Source organism: Melopsittacus undulatus, chromosome 12, assembly GCF_012275295.1.
Source record: "Melopsittacus undulatus isolate bMelUnd1 chromosome 12, bMelUnd1.mat.Z, whole genome shotgun sequence".
In the NCBI taxonomy this organism is placed as follows: Eukaryota; Metazoa; Chordata; class Aves; order Psittaciformes; family Psittaculidae; genus Melopsittacus; species Melopsittacus undulatus.
In genome coordinates this window covers 9247538-9265384 of record NC_047538.1, presented here as the reverse complement: position 1 = coordinate 9265384, position 17847 = coordinate 9247538, and the positions used below count along the sequence as shown (strand labels likewise).

Sequence of the window (17847 nt, the reverse complement as noted above, 5' to 3'; positions counted from 1 at the left end):
CCACCACAGGCTGTGTACTCCTGGGGAAGGAGGGGATATAAGCACAGATTGTTAATCAGTGATTCATTGACAATTTGAAACAATGTTTTGGCAGTCTTGTCCTAGCACCTCATGACCTGGATGTGAATCCAAAAGATGTCATGTTCAGCACCTAATGCAATGCTGTACCCTGAGAAAACCAGATGTGAATGGAAAGCAAGCCGAAGGGTTGCAATTCATGCTGCAGCTTACACCACATCAGGTGAGATGAGCACAGGAGCTTGGGGTTTCTGTTTTCCTTCCCACATAATTCCCCCACCCCCCCCCCATCTCTACAGCCCACACCCCCAGAGCTAGCAAGAAGCAACTGGTGCTCCCAGAGGCAGGTACACCTTCACAGCACCCAAAGCTCCAGACAGCAACATACACTCCCTAATCTCAAACACAGTGAGGTGAGCTTCTCCAAGCTGATAGACTTTGATATAAACCAGCCTTTCCCTGCCCCCAACCCCCACCCAACCTCCCATGAGAAGGGATCTGATAGAGCTTTTGCTTTATCCAATTTCTTACAATATTCATTTTCCATCCATTAAAAAAAATTATTACTTTAATGCAAATCATTTTACCAAACCTTCCATTTTCTGAAGTAGAACGATTAGTTATTAATAAACACTGAGTAACTGGAAGCAGACAGTTTATCAGAAGTAGGAGGTGTGCTTTATCAGGAAAGCGTATTCTAGATTCTGGTTATTCTAGATTTACTACTTAGACTTTAAGGCTATGCTTTAATTACACTTTTATTTCATTTCTGAATATCTGTATGGCTGATAAAAATACTTTTCAAAAATCTAATATACAACTGCAGGTGTAGGCACTGCTTAAGTCTTTTCCTAACTCCTTTGTGTGCAAATTTAGTTTTCTTCAATTGAAACATTTTGGTAAATTTGGAGTTTTAAGACAACATTTAGAAATCCGCAAATTCTAATTTGGAATTCATATAGCTGAGTCACTCTGCATTTCAAATCCAATAAAGGTGCCAACAAACATGAGGCTGTAGCTGAGAATCGTTTTGTTCACATGTTAATAGTCACTTTATATTAATGAGCAGAACTTACCAGGTTTAAGAATGTTCCAAATACATAATAATTCTTCAACGCAGTTTTATCCATTTAGGCACTTAAATTTTGTACCCAAATTTATGTTTTGATTGCTAATAAAACACAACTCCTTTTAAATACATCTGAGATGTTTAGACAGGTACCACTTGTGAAAAAAGGCATCAAAAATAAGCTTCAACACCACTGTAATGTATTTTATTCTTCAGGATGTTACACTGCAATACTCTTCAATTGGTAGATCATTGCATCAAGCCTTTGTAGGAAGTGTGTTGGTCTCAAAGTTTTCCAGAATCTCCTTTTCCAGGGATGCAATGAATATCTCAATCCTTCATGAAACAGGCACAAAATGCAAATTCCTTCATTAATGAAGCCAGTTGTGTCAGTGCCCAGAACTTAAGAATCATCAAGTGGCAGAAGACACCCACCAAAATCATTGTTCTCTTCTTTGATTTTCAGCAGCAATTTGTTGGGGTTTTTTTGTTTGTTGGTTTATTTTTAAATCATTGGTCTCCATCCAAAATGTTACAGTTCCCCAGCCTCGCATGCATATACTGTGGTTAAGGATAAATTTAAAGGTCATTCACACTGTCCACAACAAAAGATGTCATTCCTTCATACTGTTTCTTCTGTTGACAGCAACAATGGATTAATGTATTCAAATCCTTCAAACTCTGACTGATCTATTCGCTTTATTATATCTCTGAAAAAACAAACAAGAGCACTGATTTAGTTTTATCAAGCACAAATGCTGGTTTTGTTGCTGGTTTTGTTCTTCAAAAAACAAAATACATTTCTGTGAAGTACATATGTGAAGTTGTATGGAAACAACACTAAATGGGGAGAAATATATTATTTTTATTACTACTACCACTACTATTATTCTTCAACATTATTATATGCCCCATCCCTGACACTGTTCAAGGGCAGGTTGGACAGGGATTGGAGCAACCTGCTCTAGTGGAAGGTGTCCCTTCCAACCAAACCAGTCTGCGATGATGACGATGAACTGATAGAAAGTTTCTTCTGCCCCTCCAGTTCAGTTACTAGCAGTTACTAAGTAGCACTTAAAAGGCCCCGAAAGCACAAAGTAATGATGACTGTTGTTCTGTAATACCAATTTAAAAGTAAGAAACAGTAAGAAAATTTAAAAGAAATATAGGCTGCTCATGTTATATTCATTATATTCATATATATTCATATTATATTTAATAATATAAGTATTATTAAAGAGTCATGCACAAAGCTAATACTTTTTGATTACAAAAATGCAGCTGGTTGGGTCAGGAATTGAACTTGTATCCTCTCTCAGTGCCTAGCACACACTCAGCAGCTAATCAACCCTGTACTCCCGTCTTGTGTTAGAATACCAGCCAGTCTTCTACACACAGTAAGTACGAGAAGTTATGTAAAATAGGCAGGATAAAAAGAATATCAAATTTACTTCAACTTGGCTATATTCTAATGCTAACTACAGAGCCTCCTCCTAGTAATTTTCAAGTAATTTATAAATTGATTTCTCAATATACAATTACATTAGGGGAAAAAAAAACACCAAAACCAAAAAACCCTTACTCATCATCTGGGGTTAGCTGCACAGGCTCGCTGGTGAACTGTGTGTCAAAGTTATCCAGACCATAATCGTCTGTGATCTGAGGCTGGAACGGGGGAGTGGTTTGCTTCTTCTCCAGCTAAGATACAAACACAAATGGAGGAGAGGGAAAATAAAGTACTGCATATTCACAAGGTTTCCACAGAACATCCACGCATGCTGGCTCTAAAGCACATGCACAGAGCAGTCACTATAGTGGACTCAAATATCAGTGGAAGACAGAAACATGTTAAATATAATCTGACATTAAGGTTTAGACCATTTTGACACTAAGTGGTGTATGCTCATCCTTTTTAGCCTGTTGCTGTATTTTAAATACAAAACCTTCAAAAATCACTAAAGTGTTAAGACTTACAAGAAAATCTTGAGAACAGACTTCATGTATGAAATAATATTTCATTTGGGTGGCATGGTTTAGTGTGAGGTATCCCTGCCTTTAGCAGAGGGGGTTGGAACTGGATGATCTTAAGGTTCTTTCCAACCCTAACTATTCTATTCTATGATTCTATGAAAAAACGTGGTCTTGACACTTCCCTGAATGCTGTTCAGCCATCCTATATGCAGAGTCAGGAATTAAAAATGTTTTTAGCTGTGCCACACACAGCTCTGATGACTAACATGAGGGGAAAAAAAAATGTGTTCACTTCACCTCTATTTATTTTGTAACTCGAGCTTCACACAGATGATTTTTAGTCAGTATTAGACTCTTGTTTCAACTTGAAAAGATTTGGAAAAGCTTTTAAGTCAAAATCTTTGCTCCTCATCACCTGCATTTCAAAGGAAAGTCTAATAACTAAAAAAAGCTTCCAAATAATTTTTCATTTTGCTCTGAACATATTTCCCAATGCTCTTCATTAGAAGTTCAGCTAAACTTCTCATACTCAGGACATGAGATCCTCCTGAGCAGCACTGTCCTAATCAGATCACAAAACAGAACCTCTGCATAAGAGAACACAACCCTGCAGCACACGATGCTCATTCTCCTATGGAATCTCAAGCAAGCTGTGCTGTAGCACCACAAGGTTGTTAACCCTAACATTCAGGCTTGAGGGAGAACACAAAACAAGGAATGTCTGACAAAATTAAAGACAACCTTTGTTATAGGAATAACTGTATAAGCATGAGGTATTTTAAGCCACTGGCTCCTTACACACTGCGTGTCTTCTCCTAAGAATGCTAACAGGGACGGCCTGAGTATCAGGCTTCCAAGGAAAAATGTAACAAGAGTTTTACCTTCTCCCCTAAACCTCTTTAATATTACTACAGGCCTATTCCCACACACTTGTAGACTTCCTAGGACTGTCAAAACATGACAGGCATATTCTATCTCTGTTCAACTAGGCATTAAAAAAAAAAGAAAGTGCTGATAAGGCAGTGGTTCCAGACTTAGTTGTTTTATTGCTCAGGTATCGATAAATGTAACAGTGCCCTTTCTGTGATGGTTTTCTACCATGAAGGCAGAAGTAGATATAATTGCCAAGAGAAGGTTAAAAAAAAAAACAAAAACAATTTAAGCAAAACTTTATGCTTGCCAAACCACTAAAGTCAAAGCCATCCACTCCCCCATGAACTAAAAACTCCCCTCACACCAAGAGCAATAAAGAAAACCTGACAGTAATAACCAAAGAATCTTTTTGAATAACCACACTGCTCCCAAGCCATATCCTTAAATAAGGACCTGATCCTACTCACACCTATAACTAAACCCTGTTTCCTACCTGAATAATTACACTGATTTAAAAATTACATCATTTGTGATTTCAGTCTTTTTTCTTTTCAATATAATACAAGCAGATTACAAATGCTTCATGTACCTGAAGCACTTCATCTTTCATGGTTGTATCTAAACTTGTTTCACAACACTGCACCCATCCTGCTGGCCATGTAAATCAAGCACTACCTGTCCTGCCAAGGCAGAAAGAGTTTCTAATCACCAAGAGAAATTACCTACTGCAACAGCATTCCAACAGGCTGGCTTTGCTAGTCCAGATTTCCATGTTCAGTGAAACATTTACTAATAGGACTATATGAAATGCCCACCCAGAACTGAGCTATGAGTCTGGGAATCTATGGAGTCCTCCCCACAACTGCAAGCACCTTGTGTGTACACTGGAGAAATTCTATAGCAGCAGAAGTCAGTGCATGACTGTAGAATCTACAAACAGAAACCAAGGAATAAATGGTTCCTACAATGCTTCTTAAAATTTATCATTTGTTTTAAAATCAATACCCCCAAGTTGTAACCATTCCTAGAGTTCAGAAGGAAGCCTGATTTTTGGTAGTAAAACAAAGCTTGTTTCCATTATGGACATGGAAGAAACCTTGTTCCTCCATCATCTGGAGAAAAACAGTTTTTACTCTTCTAGAATTGAATTTCCCTGTTTTTAAGGGGGCTTTTACATGTGCAGATAATTAATGAACTAGAGAATCTATTCCTTTTGGGCAGACATAAACAGAATAATTTTTACCATATCCCAGTCTATGCTGCGGAAAAACGTATGAGACTTGATATCAGAAAATCCTGTCTGTGGCTGGCAACCAAGCCTTTCTTTGGGATCCTGTGGAAATACAAACTCACATTACACACTCAAAGCCAGTTATGGTCTCTGTTTATCCCACATACAGCCCATATGCATGACTCCAGCATTCCCCACAACTGCAAACTACTGCTAAAATAGTAGGGCTGTCAAGGAATTTTTGTTCTTTTTCCTTTTTATAAATGAAGTTTGTTTCAAATTTCATTTTAAAATTATATTTTGCAATTTCTTAAAAAATATTTATTTAGTAATGTATAATTCATATCCTTTTCCCCCCTAAAAATCTTAGGATTTCAATCAGCTTGATTAAGTAATAAAGTATTCCAGAAAAAAAAAAGCTTCAAAACAAACCTATAGTTATTTTTTTCAACTAGATTCAGGCTTTTAAATCAAGTCTGTGCTGTGGAATTCACTCAGCAAATTAGCAGCTAAGAAGTGGCTTCTTTTAACATACAGCACCCAAAGATTTTATAGGTTTTCTTAACAGTAAGCAGATTAAACTCTTAACTGTATTGCTTTCAACAGGAAGCTCCGACTTCCAGATCTTAGATGCTAAAAATAAGAGAATTGTCATTTACCTTGTTTAAAAACCCTTTTAACACGTGGGAAGCCTTGACAGAAAGAAACCTTGGAATCCGGATTGGCTTCTCGAGAATAACTGTTAAAGGTTTAAAAACAGCAATATTGGCTTTTAGTCTGTGACATTACCATGATCTCCACAGAAACATTGTATTATTTCAGTATGTGACCATTTGGAAAATGGGAAGACAGAGTAATTAGTTAAAATAATGCAAGCTAAAGGAGTTACAGTAATTCAAGGCACTGTTATAGTGACAGTTGAAGATTTCCTAAAAGAAATAATTAGCTGCACTAACTTTTCCTACTGTTTGCAGTGCAAGCATGGAATAAAACTTTTCCACTGTCCTCACTACATGGAAAGGTGCAATTTTAAACAGTAACTGACTTAGCATCAGGCTCATACGAAGAGCATTGCAGATTGTGGTAAATAATTACAGCAACTCCTTTCAAGAATGACTCTGCATATTAGGGAGCATGCAGCTTCTCAATTCCCCGAACTGTCACAGAGTTTCTGTAGTAATAAATATGGCATGTATTACTATTTCTGCTTAGAAAAACTCATGTGTCTCTATCTAAAGGGTACTGCCGCTTAAAAGAAGTTGGTACTAATTTCATCAGAAGTAAAACTAAAAGTTGTCTGGAGCAAAACCACAGGCTGACATATTTCTGTCAATAAAGATCCTCCTACTCTCTCATGGAGCACTCAATTTTAAAATTCATTCTAGGCCTGTAGATTTGCTTCTAACAAAAGTACCATTCCAGACAATTCTGTGATAGCTCTGGACTGTGGACATCTGTACAAAAGTATTTTCTTGTCTGAAAAAGGCTTCCTCATTCCAGACTATTTTATCTGAGTTCAACAAAGCAAATTTCTGGGATGAAGAACTGAAAATATTTGAGAACTTTATCTACAGTAGATTTACAGACAGCTACAGGAGAACAACTGCAAAGGGAATGAAAACTCTCCTGCAGGAACTGGAATTTTCACTATTTCTCCCCCAAGAAATACAAAAATCCAAATGACTATACCTTGGAAGAGGTAATCTTCAGTGTTCATGTCTGGATTGTCAGTAATAATATCAAACGGAGACCTTCCTGCCATCATTTCAAACATCAACACGCCAAGAGCCCACCAGTCCACACTGAACCCTGGAAGCATTTGCAGAGCAGATTTTCAGCAAGGACTCAATGAAATTGTTTTCTCTCATAGAAGTGAACATCAACAGCCTGCTTCAACTAGAACTTTGCTTTGTGATTTATTATAACTGCAAATTGTTTAGTCACAGCTTACCATATTCTTCTCCTCTGAGGATCTCTGGTGCAATGTAATTTGGTGTCCCACAGAAAGTGCTTGTAGTATCACCAGGGCCCAAACCTTCCTATGTGCATAAATCATGCAGAAATTAAAAGATGACCTCCTTTTCTGGGAATTTCCCTTAATTAGACTTACAAAGCCAAGTGATTCAGGAGTTCTAAAGACCTTCCTTTCAAAAAAGGCAATGCTAGAGCAAAACAAATGCTCATAGTGCTCAAAGCTGGCTTGTGACTTCACGGCTTACCTTAGCAAATTAATCGATTAAAACTGAGTCACAGCACACTTCCAACTACATTTTGCTTACTGTTTACAAACACAATTAAAACCAAATCCAGATAAACAATTTGGAAATCCTTTTCTAAGAGATGTTGTGAAAAAGCATCACATTAAGAACATGCTACACTTTGCCAGATGCTTTGAAAATGATGCTCTTTCAATTGCCTCTCAGTGACCAAGATTACAGCCCCTGAGAGCTAAGGTACCAGACAGCCCCCTTGGTTACTGATCTGCACAGTCCAATCTCAGAGAATGACAAATTCACACTCACAGGAGCAGTTAAGAGATGAAAAATACATTTTGAGAAACATATTTTCTTAAACATAATTTTTCTAACTTGAGTCATTTAGCAAACAAATAGAAAAAGAAACTGACTTGCCCAAAGGGCCAAACTACTTTTGACCAGCAAAATGACCCACACAACTTGAAATGTTAAAGGAAGAATTACAAATCACTGGATGCTGTATTTGATTTAAAAGCATAACCAGAGAGATGCTGCTGAATGACAAAGTGACAAAAGAAAGGTAAGAAATACCCTACCTTGCACATGCCATAATCTGTTAATTTGATGTGACCCTCTGCATCTAGAAGAACATTATCTAGTTTTAAATCTCTGTAGATTATGCCTCTTTCATGGAGGAAGTTTAGAGCAATACAAATTTCAGCAGCATAAAACCTGAAAGTAAAAAGGAGAAAATTCCCATTAGCATTAAGATTGTACAAAACCTGGTACAATTAAAAAGAAAAAAAATAATCTTGTCTTAAAGCATCACTTTGCAGTCAGCTTTTATCTACCAGCAGCATGCTAAAACCAAGCTACACTTATCCATAAGGACACTGACCTTGTGTATGATAAAGCGTTCCTTTAAATATGGGAAATTACTTAAATTCTAATTAAGAAAATATTTATTCTTTATACTACATTTTTGCTGAAAATTCCAACTATGAAAGAGGTCTGTCTTTTCCACTCATTCAGAGTTAGAATAGGATTTTGTGTAGTGCAAAGCCATGCAAAACAGATTTTTCCTCTTCCCCTACCAACACTATATTAAATCAATGTAAGACCAAAGCAAATAGAATAGTTACATCTTCCATCAACAGATCAAGCAAGTATTACCTAAATATGAAACAATAAACAAAAGTAAATAGGAGGAACTGTTACTACAAATTCTTGCTTACTTGGAAAAATATACATATTCTTCAAAAAAGCAAAATTCACATTTCTTCCCAGGGCAGTACATTCTAAACTTGAGAATTAACTTTTTGTTCCTTCTTTGTCATTCATATACTTGTATTTCCTAAAATATTAAACAACTACAACACAGGAAAACCACTACAACTGTGCTAGTGAAATACCTTGCGTGTTCTTCAGGAAGCTTCCTTTGCCGTTGCATATGAAACATAAGATCTCCCCCGTTTACATACTCTATTACAAGAAACAATCTGAAAGCATATAATACAATTAATGGATTCCAAGGAAACTGAAGAAAAACTATTCTTATCCTTCCAAATTAAACAATTTTCACTTCCACTCTTGAATTGACTTCTAGACTTCTTACAGTCACAGAAACTATTTAAGAGAAAAAAAAGAGAGTACTTTTTTGATCCATATAGGACCACATCCTTTATTTAAATGACAGACTGCATATAAAAGAGAGGCAGCTGCATACAACAGGCTATTGTCTGGTATAAAACCTGCCGAAACTTATTTAAACAGTACATAAGACAAAAACATTTGCCCAATGAGGTACTCACTTAGCAACAGAAATAAAGACCCAAAGCATATAATGAGATACAGACTTGTTTAAAAATTACAGCACAATCATGGAAGTGTGCTAGAAGATGGTGCATGGCCAAAATGAAGGTTTATCCCAAAAAGGTAGAATTGTCTTTCATTTGAAAAATGACATTAGTAACAACAACAATGCCAACCATTTAAAATAAAAGGTTTAGTATTTAAAAATACTTTAAAAGATGCATCAATTGTAATTCAAAACCTTTCTGAGTACACCTGACAGATTCACCCTGATGTAACAGTTATTAAATTGTTACTCTGCTTAACTAGATACTGTTCATTTTTAGTAGCCAAGCTACAGCATCACATGTGGAGAGCTCTGTAAATGAAATGTAGCTTATATACACAGAAGTCATCAAGGTTTCTGCATAGGCAAAACCTGAAAATTATCATCCGTATTTGATGCAGTTTTCCTACTAAAAGGTCACCATCTTTAATAAATAACAATATTTGCTCAATTAATGAGCACCTGGCAACAATACAGATCAGTATGTTTTACAGGATTTGTAATATTAATACATAACTACAAAGCTTGCTGTCTGTGCTAGTTCAGTTCTTGAAAAGCTCAAACAGACGTACTGAAAGCAAGTTGACAAATTCAGTTAGAGCAGCGTAACCTGAATCTGCTTTAAAAAAAAAAATGCAAGTTTTAGCTGAACAGTAGATGACAATAATATTCTTTCCAATTTAAATAACAAAATCTAGCGTATTATTAAAAAACACATACAAGATTATTTCTATGAAATCATATGGCCATCACTGAGCTCTTCCCAATACACTGTTAAGAAACATACTGTCATTCCTGAAAGGAAAACCCACACTGTTCTGTTGTATTTGAAGGATAGACTGAGACTAAAGAATTTGAGGATTGACAGACTCTGCTCATACACACCCATGATGAAAACTGAGTAAGGTGAGCCAGCAGGGCAGACAATGAAATCCCACCCTCCCTTGACTTTGCCACAACCTCTACACCTGCAGAAAATGGTGAATTAAAAGACAATATGATGGACCCTTTTCCGTCACTCCCTACATGGCATAGTCGCTAAAGGAAAGATCTGGGCACAGATCTGGGCTTATTAGCTCCTCTGCAGAACAGCTTTTGAAACAACCTTCTCAAGACAAGATGGGAGGGGAAAGAAACAAATATAGGTGGAATGAGCTGTGTAAAGAGACCTCTATTACAGTTTGCAGGAAAGATTTCATCCTTTGGGAAATATGATCCAGGCAACGCTGCTAAGGTCAGAGAGAGCAACAGGATAGAAACATGTTGAGTAAGGGCTCCTTATGAAAGCTGCAGCTCTCCCAGGAGGTATTGTTTCTTTATACATCTCATTTTCCACATGCTGAAAACTCCTTTCCATATATCCACACACTGGAAAACATTCCATTTGGAAAAGACATTCTCCAGTCTTCTCTCAGCCCATTCTAACTGGTAATAATAAAGATTACTTTCTTCCCTTTGCAAAGGAGTCTTCATTTGAAACACCTGAAGTGTTAAAAACTTCAAAGGTAAAACAGGAAAAATTATTGGACACAACCCAGCTTGCACCTCTTTCAGTGGCCTCCCCACAAGATTATAAAGACTTCAATAAAAACTTTTTAAGACTTATAAAAAACTAAAAATAAAATCACAAATAAAATACATAATGCCATGAGCGTTTTATTACAGCATTCCTGATATTTTTTGCTTTCAAATTTCCTATTCAATTTGGAAGCTTTCAATGTTTGATCACCATCCAGAGCCTGCAATTTAAAGTTCCTTGTGTCAAGTCATGTTTTAGCATGTGTGTGAAAACTGATGGTCCTTGCTAATTTTAGAAGGATTTACTCAAACATCAGTGATCTAGCAGGGTGGAGGTTTCAGAGTGTTGCCATCCTTGGAAAACACTTATCTGGCAAGTCTGTACAAGCCCCAGGTACATATTTTATGACAGTAATAAAACAAGCATTGCTAGTATCTGGAACAATACAAACACCTACATTTAGCATCAATCAGCATCTATAAGTACACATTTTTCTTACTTAAAAATCTATTAAAGATTTATTTAGGAGCAAGAACATGTTCTTTTGTAAATTCTTTCCCCTCCTATTACACATAAACCCTTACACATAAACTATTTCATATTACAACTTGTTTTCTTTGGGCCAGTTAACACAAGCTGATGTTGATGAGCTTATTCACTTGAAATCAGTTTTGTGCTTCTCTCTTCCTGTAATGAGGTTATGAGCATGATTTTTTTTAAACATTACAGCTATAACCAAATTTTGAACTCGTGACATTGCAGCTCTATCCATGGCAAAAGGCTGAAGTCAAGCAAAGCACTTCAGTTTCACTGCAAGAAGTCAGGCTGGAAAAAGGACTCCAGAAGACACAGCAGAAATACAGAAAGTTTTCATTACATTCAGCTACTTGTCAATATTTCTGTTCTCAAGTATGCCAGTGTAAGTACCAAAGTGTCATGCAAAGGACCCTTCTATTGCTCAGCCTTTTCATTGTTTCCAATATTTCTAAGTAACCGCATCCTCAATACCTCACACCCTGCCCAACCACTTGAACTGCTACATTAGACATTCAGTACTATTTAGTACTTGGTGACAATATTGGTTTAGCTTAAAGGCCTTTCACTTATGGAAGTGTAACAGCAAGTAGGTGCCTGTGGAAACAAAATCACCCCAACCCACAACCCCCAAACATCCGAATTCCACAGTGACATACATAAGCATGGGCACAACAGTTCTTGATTTTCTTCATATTCCAATTACAAAATAAGAAGCAAGTAACCCATTTTGGATTGGGCACACAAGGACAAAAAAAAAATTAGTATTTCAAAGTACCTAAGAGTTTATTTAGCACTTCGTCAAATAAAATCACATACTTCATCAATAGGTGCTAAGCTTTGTAGGTAAAAAATACTTCATACACATGTAGTTTTTAAGTTATTAAAATTATTATTGCTGAGCAGCCCAACTCTTATGCTAATTTTAAGAACAGAGAACTACAGCCTGGTCCTCTGACAAAGGCCCTGTTCAATACCATCAGGCATTATAAACTCTCCCCTACAACGCTGCGTTTAACCCTACTACCAATCTTCCTCCTCCCAAAGCCACATAGTGTGTGCTCAGGAAGACAGCACACAGTTCCTCCTCCTCATTCAAGTTCCCCCTTTAGGTCTGGACCTGGGATACCAGCCTTTTGCTCCACACCGCACGGGCTAAGGTTCCCCACTGGAACTGGCTTTGCTGTAAGCGATACCAATGCTTCCTTCTGAACACTCCTGACAGTGGGACGGCACTGGTTACATTTGCTTTATGAGAAGCAGTTAGTACAATGAGCAAGAGTTTCAAAACAAAGTAATTTCAGATCTTTCTTACCGACTTGTTGTTTGAAAGCATGAATGTAAACCAACTAGGAATGGGTTACTGGATGCCTGTTCAAACACATGTTTCTCTGTCTGTACCCAATCAATATCCTGAAATAGAGTAATTGAACAATCAGAACTCCTGCTGGATAATCACTGGGGGTATTCCCAGAAAACTGTGAACATCTATGCTCCCTTGCACATACACCATCATTGTTACATTGTTCTTCAGAAAGACAAACCCCCCTAAAATCTGGAAGTTATAAAACATTTTAATTCCATTATATATTCAGAAGCTTCTTAACCATTTAGAAAGGTCTGCACAAAATTTAAGCCATTTTAAAATACCATAACATCTGCAGTATTTGACATACTGCTCACACTGCTTCATAGAAATAAATTCAGCTAGCTTAGATGAATGATCCTAAAGCTGCTGAGGCAACTCATGCCAGTAACATAAGCAATGGGAATCTCCAGGTTTTACAATGCTCAAAATAAACTGAAATTCACTTTCTCACCTGAAACTCAAAATTAATTCAATATATTCAATAATTCAAGAAAATACCAAAACCTGCTTAGTTTGTCCAGCCAAAATCATTCTTAAAACATCACAGACCACCTTTTAGTACTTCAATGGGGAGAAGTCCTGAGCACCCAGAGCAATGCCATATAATAAAACCCTATAAAAATTTGAAAGATATGAGCACAGTACTGCAAGATTCAGGACCCCCAATAACAAAGCATTTGGTAATTTTTCATACAACCATCCAAAATTTAAACTTTATGGGCACTTGGTTTTAGCAGTAAATACTCTCTTGATGCAATACACTGATCATGTTCCACCCTGCAAACACTCAGTGCTCTGGTAATAAACTAGAAATGTAATTGTGCTAAAAATTCTTCCTTTCCAACAAATACTTCCAGTTTTCCAACCAACCTGAATACAAAGACTGGCACTGAGAGACCAGGCCTTCTTGTCAAGGATAGTTACTGAAACTAGAGCCTCAAAGGAAATAAAGAAATGTCACCATCAAATTAATCTGTTAGGTTTTGTGTTCAGACACTCCTGACAACCTTGGAAAGGTAAACTTGGATCCAAACATGAGCCACAATCCAGTTCTGAGTAAAATCATGACTCAGAACGGTTTCAGCTCCTATTCTGAAACACAGAGAGTAATCTGCAGCTACATTCATTTGCCTTCAAAGTTAAGTGCCTAAATCCCACCCTATTTATCTCACCACTTGCAGCATATCCAGGTTGGGATATTTTTCATGTGCATTCCACTAAGACTGTTAATAGCTGGTAATTGTTATTAACATAAGGGACATTTCTCAGATTTAATCTCCGTGCTTCATGCAGCCACTTGATGACAAATGAGTTCAGAAGTTAGTAAAACCTGTTACAGAAATAGCTGCTTTCTCAGTTGAAAGTTTCTTGTTAAAGCACAGTAAGTTTTTACAGAAACAGAATGCAATTAACACAGACTTTTACCTCGTCATCATGGACCAATTCTTTTTTCACTACTTTCATAGCATAAATTTGATCATTCTTTTTTAACCGAACTAAAAGAACTTTGGCATAACTTCCACGTCCAATAACTCTGATTAAATCAAAGTCCTGTAGTCCAAGTCCCTGAGAAATCTTAATTCCATCCATTCCATCAATGACTGGTTTGATTTCCTGTATAAAAAGAGATAGATGCTAGAAATAGAAGACATTTTCAAAACAAGCGACTATTAAAGCGAAGAGGTCTTTGACCACTGGACAGAATGTGCTGAGTTTGCTTCCCATTGTCAGTGGCACACAGATCTGAATGGCTGATAACAGCACATTTGTTTGGAAATGTTCACTTAGTATTGCCTTTGCTCTTGCTAAAAGTCACTATAGTTTTCAAGGCAGTAGTTTGTTCAATTAATTGTTTAAACTTCCCTACTGGAAAATAGAAGGGAATGTCCTGAGAAATGAAGTTTTACTCAAATTCTTTGACCACATAGAATTATCCTTTGTACTAAGTGAAGAAAATATTTCATATTCTGACAGATATTGCAGTACAAATTAATAAAGGCTCTCTAAAAAGGAGGAGGATAAAGAAACAATCATTTGCTATTGAATATACCTGTCTTGGTTTCAGTTTAAGCAACAATTGCTTGTATTAAGTACAATTTCTAATAGGTCCTGGGAACATAGAGAAGCAGATGCCCGTTTCTCAAATGTGAGAATTTGCAGCAAATATACCACTATGAAGAATTTTATTTTTAAATTCATTACTTAAAAAGATAAATTTTATCGTGACTTTTTGCTGAAGTTTAATGCGAACACATGAGACTGAAGAACAAGCAGTTGAACCAGGCAAATGCAGCAGGTACTGTGACACTTCATGTTTTACCAATATAGACAATGCTCTGACATACTTCTGTGGCCTATTTTTATCTGACCTCATACTACTGTACTTGTAGAGATCAACATTCTGCTGAACTAAGAAAAGTACTTATATAAAGAATCTTGATCTAGGATTGACTGCTCTTAGAAGAGATTGCTCTGAGCTTAGAGTCTCATCAAAGCACCTACCAGAATGCCACTTCCTGTCTGCAAGATAACTTAAATAATTTTATTAAAGCTTGAAAATAAGGTGAGAAAATCAGAGCAGCATAATTCAGGACACTTGAGCAAACAGCACCTACAGAAATCTAAATACAGTATTAACCTGAACACTAACCATGGCAGAAGTCAGCAACTCCAGATCACAATTCTGACATGTTTTAAACTCATACCTTTCCATTTCTGAATCCAAGACAAAAATCTGAAGATGTGACTGAAAATCACTCACCCATGAGCGGGAAGTACTCAAGTGTGAAGTAATGGTAGTGACAAGCATTGTAGTAGAGGTAAAGGAAAAAAAAAGTGCAGGCTAGCTAAAAGCGGGGTATGAAACTAACTGTTAGCGTTTTATAGAGGGCATCCTATTTACTTTAAATATGCCAGAAGCACTGCTTTTAAAGAAGTGTCTTGGAGCCCTTTAGAATTAAAGAGTATTGGGATTGTTCAAACTGCTTTAAGCGAAATACATTCTTGGTATGCAAAGATTGTATCAAATCCTCTACAAAAGAGCTGAAAACCAGAGTTTAAATGTATGCTATTATATTTGTATTTCCACATGAGCTGTCTATAAATTATTAGATATTATTTATGTGAAACCTCTCAGACAGCTGGATAGTTAATGTATTACCAGACTGAACTAACTTTCATAATCATAGAATGCAAGGGTAGCCTGAGGGTGATGGAAGGGGGTACAGCCATTAGAGAGAGCAGACAAGATAATGTCAAAGCCTCCATTTGTTGCTAGGACCAATAACGTCAAACCCTCTGCTAAATCACTGTTGTTCCAATATGAATGGAAAGGATAAAATACATTAAAAAATTGGGATAACAAGAGCTGGATACAAAAGAAACCTGACAACATCCAACAAAAATACTTTAAAAAACTAATCCATTTTCAGAAAGAAACACCAGGCTTTTTTTTTTAAGGTAACAGAAAAAATAGGACAAATAATTTGGCATATTTATATAAAGTATATGATTCAGAGTGTGTAAATATGACCTACAGAGATATTTTAAAAACCTACCTCAGAGTCATCTTTAGTGTTGTCATGTTTCCGGTTTGAAGGAATGTAGGGAACTGAAAAAAAAAACAAATAGTGTTGTTAAGGTCTTCATTAGAAATCATTTTTAAAATTTATAAATGGAAAGATTCAGTAGCTTAGGGTCAGCAGTTTGCTTTAAATACTATGGGACAGTTGACCAAACTTTCCTACTTCTCTTGTAATTCTGACAGCAGGGTGCAGCAGAAACTACTCTGAGACAGCAAGAAATTCATCAATGGACTTTTGAGCTCATAGCAGCATCTGACAAAGGACAGTCATTTCCAAGAATGGGTGTGGTAAATGGCCCCAGAAAACAAGACAGGTTAAATCATCAAAAATGTTAACCTAGAAAGAGTACTACAAACCACACTAAATTATGAAATACTTAAAGGCTGAGGGTGCATTTAATTAGCATCCCAGCCTGGATCAGAAGTACAGGGTTTTAAAACAAAAAGTACATCTATTGTTCCAAATACCTCCATGCTTAATTTTCCATTGTGGTTTGGTTTCAGAGCTTATGAATTTAGGATGAAACCAAACCAGATGACATGTTTCAGAAGTATGTTTACTGTAATCGAGTCCCTAATGAGTCCATGGGAGTAAACAAGAGCTAATCTAAGGTAAATTTTACTAAAAAAGAAACCTAAACAGGTAGAAACTGGGCCTCCAAATGGAGAAACACAGGAATTTTTACTTAAGACAGTACTCACTTCCAACAGTTTCTTCTGAAGGGAGGCCAACATCATCATTTTTATCATCTAACTGAGGTTCCTGGGAAGGCATGACCGAATCCTTGCAAAACACACAAGTTACATAGGAAAAAAAAAACATGGGTTTATGCAGTAACTTTAAGCGAGTATGTCTTGCACTGAACTACGATGCAATGAGAACCTAACATTTGTGTCCTCCACAATGAAAATTGTGTTTTGTAGTATTTCTGACTACTAACACTTTGTGATGCATTATAAAAACAGCCTACAAAATGCCTAAATGCAACATTGACCATTCTCTACAACAGATGCTTTGCTGTCTTCTAAAAGCAAGATAAGTATATTTTGTTGCAAAGTTAAAAATTTTATTCTATTTAAAACTTCCGAGTCTGCTTCACGTGGAACAGCAACAAAGTAAACACTTCAACATACACACTCCATTTAGAGCACTGGCATATTCCTTTTCTATTTAAAAACAGGAATTGTTCCTCACTATGCAAGGGTACAACAGAAATTGGTAAAGATCATAACACCAAATAGTTTTATAGTACATTTAGACACTGGTATCAATCATAACTCATTGAGAAACATGTAAGACTATTCCAATATGTATAGCAGCATGCACAAATAAATCAGTAAAGAACCTAGCAGTGCAATAAAGAAAAATACTGGTTTAAGTTCTGAATTAGAAAGAACATGATGCAACAGCCAGTGAGATACTGGTTGTCAGCAATGAGTAGAAGAAGGGCTAAAATTCAGGGATAAAGATTCATGTCATAACCTAGGAAAATCAAATATTGCCACTGGAATGTATGAGGGAAGCAGAGGATGAAAGAACACTGGAGAAGCTGAGGTGGAAGAACATTAAAGCCTTTTTCCATGCAGTAGTGCAAAAACCACACAAGTGCCTTAGTTCTTAAAATAT

The 17847-nt window shown here is 36.5% G+C and overlaps 1 protein-coding gene across 1 annotated transcript in view; it reads right to left on the bottom strand.

The window, feature by feature from the left end:
- Positions 1-570: 570 nt before the first annotated feature.
- PRKCZ (protein kinase C zeta) overlaps positions 571-17847 on the bottom strand; it is a 42385-nt gene continuing 25108 nt past the window's right edge. The window contains exons 8-19 of the mRNA XM_005143265.3: positions 16923-17004; positions 16195-16247; positions 14063-14251; positions 12584-12681; positions 8770-8856; positions 7954-8089; positions 7114-7201; positions 6852-6971; positions 5822-5901; positions 5175-5264; positions 2670-2785; positions 571-1797 (exon numbers count right to left, since the gene is read on the bottom strand). Coding sequence (XP_005143322.1) covers positions 1710-1797; positions 2670-2785; positions 5175-5264; positions 5822-5901; positions 6852-6971; positions 7114-7201; positions 7954-8089; positions 8770-8856; positions 12584-12681; positions 14063-14251; positions 16195-16247; positions 16923-17004 — 1227 coding nt within the window. The 3' untranslated portion in view covers positions 571-1709. The remainder of the gene's footprint in view (positions 1798-2669; positions 2786-5174; positions 5265-5821; positions 5902-6851; positions 6972-7113; positions 7202-7953; positions 8090-8769; positions 8857-12583; positions 12682-14062; positions 14252-16194; positions 16248-16922; positions 17005-17847) is intronic.